The 11,106-nt window shown below is 42.0% G+C and overlaps 1 protein-coding gene across 1 annotated transcript in view; it reads right to left on the bottom strand.

Annotated features, from left to right (window-relative positions):
* Positions 1-754: 754 nt before the first annotated feature.
* LOC116381209 (1-phosphatidylinositol 4,5-bisphosphate phosphodiesterase delta-3-A-like) overlaps positions 755-11,106 on the bottom strand; it is a 38,438-nt gene continuing 28,086 nt past the window's right edge. The window contains exons 10-16 of the mRNA XM_031843162.1: positions 7,286-7,429; positions 7,043-7,196; positions 6,084-6,200; positions 5,721-5,899; positions 5,255-5,390; positions 4,630-4,779; positions 755-4,178 (exon numbers count right to left, since the gene is read on the bottom strand). Of these exons, the coding sequence (XP_031699022.1) occupies positions 4,030-4,178; positions 4,630-4,779; positions 5,255-5,390; positions 5,721-5,899; positions 6,084-6,200; positions 7,043-7,196; positions 7,286-7,429 (1,029 nt within the window). The 3' untranslated portion in view covers positions 755-4,029. The remainder of the gene's footprint in view (positions 4,179-4,629; positions 4,780-5,254; positions 5,391-5,720; positions 5,900-6,083; positions 6,201-7,042; positions 7,197-7,285; positions 7,430-11,106) is intronic.

Consider the following 11,106-nt stretch of genomic DNA (forward strand, 5'->3'; position numbering starts at 1 on the left):
TTAACTGGCCCACATATATGGTACAACTATATGGTACTCCACCACTGTTCATTTCGCAGACCGAATGAAGTACGAAGCACGGTGTGTCGCTCCCCCTGGTGGGCACAGGTGGCCATCACGTGTCAAATCCTCCGGTGGCCAGTGAGCCACCCAATGCACAAAAAGGTTGCTGGTTCAAGCCCCGAGAGGTTTTTTAAAGGAGAACTACGCCCATTTTCAAAATGCATCGATGTTATTCCTACGGTCTGAGTCAGTGCCAGAATGTGAGTGACCATGAACAACTCTCTCCTAAATCCCAAAACTAGTGGGCTAAAACTGAAACGTGTGATGTCATCAAGTGTAAAGTATGGAACTGCTCCATAGGTAGTGATTTGTGAAAGGTGTTATAGATGACACAGGGGAATTGTTCTAAGTATATGGGTACATGTTCTGTCGCACAACTGAGAACACTACAGTAGAATAAAGAACAACAGCCATTCTGTAGCTTCCACAAAATCAGTCTCTCATTCATTGGTTGCTTCTGAATTTCCACACTAGCACCTATTTAGTACGTTAAAACAGTATGTACGATTTTTTTTGCTTGTCTGAAAACTTGGGCGTGAAACTAATTGTACATTTTGCATATTCTTGTAAAACATTACAGCATGCAAACACTTACGCATTAATATCCCACAATGCATTGCGGTAGTGATGCCAATATTGACAGACAATGGCGTCAATAACGCTTCAATTTAAACTCAAACAAGATTTCCCTTTTTCTGGCCGTCATATATATTTTTTGGAATTAGTTCAGACTTTATGATTCCCACAAATCATTGTTTGGTCACATGGGGTTGGCACAGGTTACCATGGTTACAGAAAAGTATGTAACAATAGTACACATGTATAGATTGATTTTGTACATTATACCTGATGACTTCACATGTTTTGATGCTTCCTTCTCTGGTGTCCGGCTTTGAGAGAGAGTAGCTCATGTTCACAAATACTGATAGAACCTTCCTCGGAGATTTAGGGGGTGTTCCCCTTTAAACTGGATTCCAGGAAACATGCTTCATGATTGAGATTTGAATGAAAAATACAAGCAACGGCAATATAATACTGAATTTATACTTTTATTTTTTTTCACCGTAATAAAAAAAAAAACATCATTTGGAAGTGTTCGTTAACAGTTTGGTTAAGAACATTACTCGAATACTATCTGGCAGATTCTTCACTTTGTTCAACTATTTTCAGAGTGTTTTTAATTCCATTTGTATTCTATCATCGTGTATATTACTTGTTTCAATAAATAACATCAGATTGACAGCTGGTTTATGACAAAAGCAAACAGTATAATACTTCAAATATAATCAATAAACAATGATTTCAATGCTTTGGATTTGTACAGTTACAGTTTTTGTTATCATGACTTGCTACAGTTAAAAAAACACACCTTTGGTGTTTAACCATGTAGGTAGTTCTTACACTTACAGCTCCTGATACATGTGAGAAAGTGCAGTGTCATCAGACACAGGGCTGGGATTTGTCTGAGATGGTTAAATATTGGCCCAATTCTACAAGAGCTGTCTGATAATCTGCTTCGTCAAATCGAATCGGACAAAAATTAACAGTCTTCTCACGATGCCAAACATATTTTGAAGTTGTTGTTTTTTCTATTATTCCAAAGATTTAGAAGATTGGAGACTAATACTGATCTCACTTCATCTCCCTAGCACACAGTCCTGATTCGGTAACACTTTCTATGACGCCCATGTATATAATGCATCATAGACATGGAAAGTGTTGCCAAAAATTCCTGCAATTCATAAGTTTCTTCATGAGATTATCCTAGTATAAATATTCATAGTTCTTCTTGACATGTGTAAATCAACAAAAAATAATGTTCTAAAACCAGCTCCAACAAAACAAAACACAAATAACACTGTGTAAATCCTTTTCTTGAACATAAGATTCTTCATGAGATTATCCTAGTATAAATATTCATAGTTCTCCTTGTCATGTGAAAATCAACAAAAAATGAATGTTCTAAAACCAGCTCCAACAAAACAAACGGTCCGTCCTCAATAAAAACAACGCTGTGTAAAACTTTTTCTTTAACATAAACTACAGCAGATGACTTAACAGTGTGATGTCTAACATAGAGACACGTCTTATAATCTGTTCAAACACTGACACTAATAAAGCATTTAAGTCACAGTGGCCAGGCTTGCACTGCACAGTACGTATCTAAGTAAATTAAAGACAAAGTAAAATAAAGCTAAGAAAAGTAATTGCTACTATGAAGCACGTGCATGTACGCCTTGTCTAACAAGCTAACAATAAGGCAGCAAATGTAGCTAGTGCATCATCATCTATTGCATAACAGAGCTAATTCTATTTATAGTATAAAAACTCTAGATGGCTACTTAATAATATATTTTGGTCATTCACTGATAGAAAGGATGAACAAATTGAGTGTGTCGAGCTAAAATACAGTCACTGTGAATCAAACATTTAACAAAAAAGTTATCTCTTCAAAACATATTTTACATTTTATATAACACACTGAGCTACATTATTAAAGTACTAGGATGGAATTTAACTGCCAAAGGCCCCTTCAGTTGTACAGCGCATGTCAGACGGGCAGAAAAGTTTCTTCATCATCTACAGTATCATCTTCAAAAATCCATCGTTATTTTCCATATGGCTTTTGCTGTATAGTATTGGGAAAGTTGCCACTTTTGAGTATCAAACTTCAATGTATCCTCATACAACCATTTGTTTGATATTTTCCGAAAAGGGAGTTGGTCATTTTTCGTGCCCCTGCCGTGTTTAGGCAACAAAACTACTTGGTTAGGTTTAGGAAAAGATTGTGGTTTAGGTCAACATAAGTACTTAATTACGAAACTTCCGTGACAAATAAATCAACAATTGTGTTAAAATAACTACAGAACTTAAGAACAAAAGTTATGTGATAAATAAGTCAACGTCTGGGTTAAAACAACTACATAGCTGGTATAGTATAGCTACGAAGAGTGAAAACAGAATGAAAACAGCCTGCAGATTAACACTGAGAACTGTATTAGGATACGGTCCTGCTGCTTGTATACACAGATTTCCAGTATCCATTATTAGAGTGCCTGTAAACATGTTCTCAGATTACCTGTGTAACCTGGTTTCTCTGAGTAACCTGGTTACTAATTTGCTGGTTACGAGTATTATGTGATCATAAGCTCCACAATGAGCTTGGAAGTAAACCTTGAAATTACAATATACAGTACTACTATGAGTTACTGGTTGTTGTAAATATTAATCCTGTCATTATTAATCCTTTTCATAGTGGCTGTGAATAGATCCTTTTTAATGTGACTCCACTGTAAAAAGGCTAAAGCTAATATGAGGCTTTAGCTGTATAAATATAACCTTCCAAAGTTACAGGGTCTTTAGTTTGAAATTCACTTTTTGTGTTTCCCCTGACATTTTCTTCATCAGCTGCGACAGATGGATACTTTTTAGTAGTTGCATTGTTGACAGGACAATACACTGGCAAAAAACCTACACATGACTGACAGGTAAAAAATAACATCAGATAAAATATACTACAATAAGATGATTACAGTTAATAAAAATAAGTCATTACTTCAGAAGGCTGGAGACTTAGCATGTTTGAGAGGGTAGCAAGAAATAGTATGTTTAAAATGTCAAGACAAAATCTAACACCAAACTTTGGTCACGGTCTCATAGATCAATAGACTTCTGTAGGCTGGTTCAATGAGTTGTCGGTAAGTTCTCGAGTCTGTGCTCTGAAAAGCAAAACCTTCAATAAATGGGGGATTAAGGAGACACGACACTATCCTCTCGTTCCATAAAATGTAGACAAGTTATGGATATAGCTGCAACATTTGTAAAACAAGGTTATCATCATTAATTTGATCAATTTGGGCCCGGATCTTTTTTTTGTTGTTGCCTGGATCAGGGCAGATATGTCTGGGGACCAGCCCATGGCAGCTTCCACTCTTCATATTGCTACTGTATGTGGTAGAGATGGGCTTAGGGTTTCTTGGCTGAAGACTTGGCCGGTGACTTAGCTGATGATTTTGAGGGCCTGCTCTGACATTGTGTGACCTTAAGATGGACGAAGAGTGAGGAGGGCGAGAGGCTGGAGCCATCCAGCTTGAGCAGTCGGACGTGACGGTAACCTGCAGAGATAATGGAAAGGACAAACTGAATCGAGTGCTGACTAGGAGGACGTCCTCTCATGTCAGTAGTAAGAGGGCTACTTAGCTGTTATCAGACAATGTTCTGCAGTGTGTTTGGCTAACAGAGCTAACAGCCAACGAGGCTAATTCAGCTAATGGAGCTAACAGCTAACGTAAGTGTGAGGAAGTGTTACACAGCCAACATGAAGCGTTACACAGTCAACTACAGTTCAGCTGCACAAAGCCAGTGCAGATAACTGCATAAATTAAAATGAGAGCATAATATGTTAGCGGTCTAGACTTGGGGCAATTGTGGATTGTTATTATTCAATCAAACACTACAGCAATGGTCGTTACACACCTGGCAATGATCTGAACTCTACTGAGTGCACTAAAACAAGTAATTGGTACAGTCCCCTTAATAGCCAAACTCTACCATCCCCACACGCACCTGTGCGGAGACTCGTAAAAGGCAGGGTGAATTGCCCTAGGAAGTCATTGCTTGAGGTATAGTCATGGTCCTCCACCATGAAGCGAACCAGTGCCAGGTCAGGGACATGGACGGTAAAGTTGAAGGTACAGTCCCATCGTGGGTTAAAGCCTGGAACAATGAAAGACCACATGCTAACAGACTTATTCACACCAAATTTGTGCAATTTTACTTGCTCATGTTCTATCATGCTCATGCAGTAAGTGCTTCCCAACCTTGATGTACCTCCACAGCCCTGTCAGATGAGCTCAAGTACCCCTTTATCAACACATCATGTTCCAAATGTGTTTTTTGAATTTGTTTTGAATTGATGTTAAACTGGGTGGTATTTAACACTATTAATTGTATAAAAGTGGATATTGTTACAACTATCAATGTTTCGGTTAGTTTGCATTCCTTATTCAACTGTTTTCAACCAGGGTCCATTTACAGTTTTTTCCTGGAGCTTTCAACTAGATCTCATGGTGTTTTTAGCTACAATATCAATTGTAAGACTATCTCAAGCTGTGTAGAAATTCCTATATGATGTTGATGAAGCCATTTAAATTTGACATAGGGTATTTTTTTCAATAGGGTAGGTATTTACCATTGTTGTCGACATGATGAGTTTTCTTCTTGTTGTTGTCTATGGGAACACCATGTACCTCCACCCACACCTGAGGGTCCACAATTGAGCTGGGTTTGTCCCATTCTGGTTTCGGCAACTGCTGAGCTGAAATGACCTAGAACAACAATAAAATCAGAGCTTGATCTGATTAGAGTAGCAAGAAGAGCTTATCCAGCAACAGTTCTGACACTTTGATACAGTGATACTCTTTGAGTATACTCTTGTGGTATAGATTTCCTCCATGGCTTGTGTTTGTATTGAAAATGTTACAACTCCCTAGAACCATTGCAGTAAGAAACATTCAGGCCAGTCACGATGATTACATTATCGACTTATTGTATGATATATGGACTTAACCTTGAAAATGTTGATATTATCGATCTATCATACAATATATGGACATGACATTGATCATATATTTATCATTTATCATTAGGCATGTTACCCGAACAGTGAGCAGAACAGGTCTGTGGCCAGAACCTCCACCAACATTCTCCGGGTTGAAGGTGCTGTCGGGCTGGCACATGAAGGGAGGTTTCAACGTGTACCCACAGTGATTGTTCTGCAGGAACTTGCCTTCGTTGAGGTCCATCTGCTCACCAGGTGTCTGATAATTTAAAGCAACTGGAGAAAACACAACTGTGTTACCAGCATACAACAACCCTGTTCTTTTGATGCTACTGAGGCTGGGATGTGGGGGGTATGGGCAGCACACAATGAGAGGACTAAGAAGAATGTGTGTCTGAGTAACAACTCTTGTTTACTCTGTCTGCTTCTCTTGTGAATAGAACATAAAATAAGCTCTTACCAATTTGACAGCCTGCGTTCCACATCTCCTGAGGGTTGTAGTTGGAGGACTGGAGGCGCTGGCCTGACGGGTAAATCCTGCTCAGCTGGTGGCTGTTGTGACGGACAAAATACATCCCTGGAAGGACAGGACAAGAAAAGTCAAATTAATTTAGTAATTGTAAGCTAAAGAAAGACACATTTTGCTTTTGTCCTTGTGCTGCCTGAACAAGGTAGAATTAATCGGTAACTGTTTGTATCAACCAAATCTTAATAATTCGTGGGCAGCATGCAAACTATTTCTCTTTAATTTTAGGAAGATATACCCTTTTTCCACCGACATTATTGCGTATATAGGGAATCCAATGCGGTAGTGTGCTAAAACTTGCATTCTGTCTACAGACCAGCAGGGGCCGACTCCTCTGGTTGTATAGAAGTCTATGAGAAAATGACTCTACTTCTCTCTTGATTTATTACCTCAGTAAACATTGTAAACACGAGTTTATGGTCTCAATCTCAAGTTTCAAGTCTTCTTCAATACAACATGATGTTCATTTAGTAAATTATGGTCCATTTAGAGTCAAACAGACCATAAAGAGGAGTATGCTTTAGGGCGGGCTTACTGTGATTGATAGGTCTCTACCACTACAAGAGCTGTATACAGCATCTCTACGTCACTCCTCCACAGTCCAAATATGGTAACTTCTGTTCACTGGTTGCCAAAAAAACAACATGGCGACTGCAAAATCACTGAACTCAAGGCTCCAAAACAGCAGTCGACAAACCAACAGGTGACGTCACGATGACTACATCCACTTCTTATATAGTGGGTTTTTTAAACACGGGAAAACCCACAAAAAAATAGGCAATAGAGTAGCGATTCTGTTTTTTTATTGTGGTGTGTCATGTTCAACCTCACAAACGTGCCAGAAAACAGGGTTAGCAAACAGTGAAAATGTTTGCCAGTCCTTTTAAGTTTACCTGAGTCCTTCGCGTGCCTGAGCGCTTCACTTTCGGAAAAAGACGACATGTTAGTTGCAGGGCTTTTGGCTGCTTGCTCAAAGCTTTTAAAGGGAACACTGCGGGTGTACACCACCAGCTCTGACAGCTCTGGACTCAGCTTAGACACACCTGGCTGAGATGACACACACACAAAGCCATCACATTACACAAAAAAATATGGTGGGGAGCCACTGCTGCTACTGCTGGTGGTGTCGTACCCACCTTCTTGTCCTCTGTCTTTTGGCCGGGTTTGCCTTCGGCGCGGCTGGACTCCTCGTCCGAGGAGCTGAGGTCTGAAGAGCTGGAAGAACGTTCCTCAACCACGTGTTCCTTCTTCCCCTTCACCAGGATTTTACCCTTAAGATCCTGCGCACGCAACCAACACATTTACACAAACGATACATTAACAACTTGTTTGAAACTGATACTTATTTCGTTGTGCTTAGAAAACTACTAGAGCAGCAGCTGCGGCCACTATGACTGCTACTTTACGATCCCCACTCTTATTATAGTAATACAGCTATTACCACTACTACTTTATTAAATGATGAATACGGACCACCGCAACCTGCTGGTACGGAGAGATATTTCTTTTCATGCATGCTCAGAACATCATGCTAGTTATTTGTAGTCTTTGCGGGGTGGTCAAGTGCAACTTTTTGGCTAAGAGGCGACCGTCGGCCTTCGTTGCCGCTAGTTCTTTGATGGTGATTTGGTGTGTCTGATTCTTAACATTAATGCTCCAGTGCTATGCTTCATTTCAGACCAAGCCACTCCCTCATGCCTAGCAGTAACCCTTTTCCCGCCTTTTCCATCACCTTCCCCGCCCACATACTCACCGACCTCCCATTTTCCCTAATCCTCCTCTGAGTTTATTTACCAGCCCTTTTCCACACACACAGATTGTGATTGTTGCATATGCCCTTACTTCCCAGCCATCTGAACCTTAGCCTGTACTTTATTGCTTTCATACAAGCCCTGTAAAAAAATATGTATTACACAGTATTACATGCATTATAAAGAAACTAAGGTTGAATATCCAGTAAACTATTTGATTTGGCTGCAAAGATTTTTAAGACCTCTTGTTTCTAAAGCATCTAATAATGAATTGGCCTTGTTTGTATAATCCCTAGACATGTAAACAGTGCTTTTATCAGTGAACTATTTGTCACGCGACCTCTTGCGAATGCTTCACGCCGGCTTCACTATGGGGGGATATAACCTAAGTTTAAGGCCTGCCTGCCTGTAAGCTTATGAATCTTCTCGTCATTAACCGCTCCCGTCTGCCTGGGCTGTCTGCATTTGGGTCCTCCCCTCATCGCTCCCACTTGTGTGACACTTTTACCAGGACTGCCAGTTATATAATGAGGTCTGACAACGGTTATATAAGGACAAAACAGTACGCAAGTGTGAGATCAACAAAGCAAACGATCTCAGTGTGATTACAGGCACACGGGTGAGGTGCCCCGAGGGAGTGTGATTACCGGGGCACAGATCATGAGTGTATGCACACTAACTACTCACACACATGTTGTGATTCTGTGGAAATGTAGAATAAGTGGGACTGAGAAGAGCAGATGGGCCCCATCCAACACAAACAGTTTGCTTTACACGTAATCCTAACAGTCGCTACCAAGACAGAGACGCCGTTTACAAGTGCTGCACAAACGCAACAGGGAGGTCGGATATTAAAAAGTGTGTCAGAGTGAAGTCCTTGTGTGGGAATCTCACTGAGAGACAGTTGTTGGCTATTTTTAACCACATCCACATTCCACTGAAAAGTGGCAACCACATTCCAAATGTTTATCTGGACATGGAAGGATCATCATTGTGTGCTTCCAGCGTACATAGGCATAATCTGTCTCAAACAAAGAAGCTATTCATTTCAATCAATTAGGGATGCACGGTTATTATTGAATAATAATCACGATTTTGAATTTCCACTATTTAATCGACTGCACTACTGGTTGAAAATGTGCACTCTGCTCACAGGGAACTCATGTGCAAGTCAAACTAACAGCCAGCCCCCAGATGGAGATATTTAGGTTTCACTTTTGGGGAAGCTGTCACGCCGTTGCGTGTGCACCCTACAGCAACAGCCTGTGACGAACTTTCCTGAATGTTGCGGCTGCAGCCCAGAGTAAGAGTAATGGAGTGCTGCAGGAATGAGCTCTAAAATTCAGAAATGAGTCAGCATTTTCACACTTCCCTCGTCTCAAAGTCAGTATGTCTTTTTTTAATGTGTTTTTGGTTCAATGCCGGAAATAAGGTCTGTGGTTAACACAAGCTGTATAGGTTTTGTTCTTATATATAGTCTATGGTTCTAGCACATAAAATACGTCAGTAAATACCCCTTGAAGCTTTTAACTGATGCGGAAGTGTCTTAAAACTCGCATTCTCTCTACTGACCAGCAGGGGGCAACTCCTCTGGTTGCAAAAAGAAGTCAGATTGTATAGAAGTCTATGAGAAAATGACTACTTCTCTCTTGATTTATTACCTCAGTAAACATTGTAAACATGAGTTTATGGTCTCAATCTCTAGTTTCAAATCTTCTTCAATACAGCATGATGTTCATTTAGTAAATTATGGTCCATTTAGAGTCAAATAGACCATGAAGCAGGGTATGCTTTAGGGCGGGGCTACCTTGTGATTGACAGGTCGCTGCCTCAACCAGAGCCGTATACGGCATCTCTACGTCACTAATCCGCATTCCAAATATGGAAAAAACAACATGGCGAAATTCAAAATGTCGCCAAACTCGAGGCTATAAAATGATGACTACGTCTACTTCTCATATACAGTCTATGAGCAGTGAGCCCCCGAGGAGCAACTTCGTGCTCAGAGTCTAAAGGGCGACCCGCTCTACCCTCTGAGCTACAGCCGCCTCTCTGTAAAGGAGATGGGCAAAAGTAAAATGCACTGAATTCAGGTGAAGAACTTCATTCTATATCTTATTTCACTAGCTTAGGACCCCACCTTGGCCGGAGCGAGCCTTCGTCGGTTGTTTGGAGTGTTGAGGAATGGTTGATGGAGATTTAGCCTGATGCGGTTTGGGGGAGGCTTAGCTGAGGATCCACCGTGGCTCCCGGGCCTTGCAGATCCCCAAAATAATTCCCCCTGGGGAGCAGGTTGCCTGCCCGTGCGCTGGTCATTGGAGCTGGCGAGTGTAAAGTTGGTAGGCGTGGGAAGATGGGTTATCGACGGCGGAGTTCTGCTGGTCGATGGTCGGCAAAATCGAGTGAGGATTTGTGGGTTTAAAGACGGCGTTGGATATGGCCGAACCGATGTTGGACGGGTGTCTGCAGGAGGGCTAAATTTCTGGAATGAGAAACGAGAAAGCCATGGCGCTGCGGTGGCCCAGACGTGAGCTACATCGAGGACGCGCCCTTGGCGGACGGGTGTCGCAGCGTAATTTGATGATTGGGTAAACGACTGCTAGGTTGACAGGAGTTGGACTTGCTGGGCCATCCGTGGCCCCACGTAATGGCTGTGGGTACTATTGGTCAGATTTCATAGCATGAGGGGGAACGACTTGGCATCTGCTTGCGAGATCCGAGGCTGGTCTACGGCAAACGTCTTCCGTCGTGGAAACCCCCCAAAGACGGCAGAGGGAGCGGCATCGTTGTGTTGACCAATTGTGTGGGTCCATCGCTGGAAGTGGACGGGGTGGGGGCACCGGCATCCCGGTGTCGGGTGTCCCGGTTACGGCGACTTGCTGTGGTTGCTGGAAGTAGGAGTTGGTGGGCAATGGCATCCCGGTGCCAGGTGCCTCGGCTTAAGGCGGCATGCTGTGGTTGCTGGAAGTAGGCGGCCAGGGGGGCACTGGCGTCCTGCGTTCTGTTGTTGCTTTATGTTCCATTGCTGCGTTGTTGCGTCACGTTGCTTGCTGCGTCTCATTGCTTGCTGCGTCACGTTGCTTGCTGCGTCACGTTGTTGCATCCCGTTGCTGCTTGCTGTGACCCGTTGCTGTGATCTGTTGCTGCGTTGTTGCGTTCTGTTGCTGCGTTCCGTTGTTGTGATTCGTTGGGTTGGCGGGGGGGGG

The sequence above is a fragment of the Anarrhichthys ocellatus genome, unplaced genomic scaffold (assembly GCF_004355925.1).
Source record: "Anarrhichthys ocellatus isolate YVR2014 unplaced genomic scaffold, GSC_Weel_1.0 scaffold4, whole genome shotgun sequence".
Classification (NCBI taxonomy): Eukaryota; Metazoa; Chordata; class Actinopteri; order Perciformes; family Anarhichadidae; genus Anarrhichthys; species Anarrhichthys ocellatus.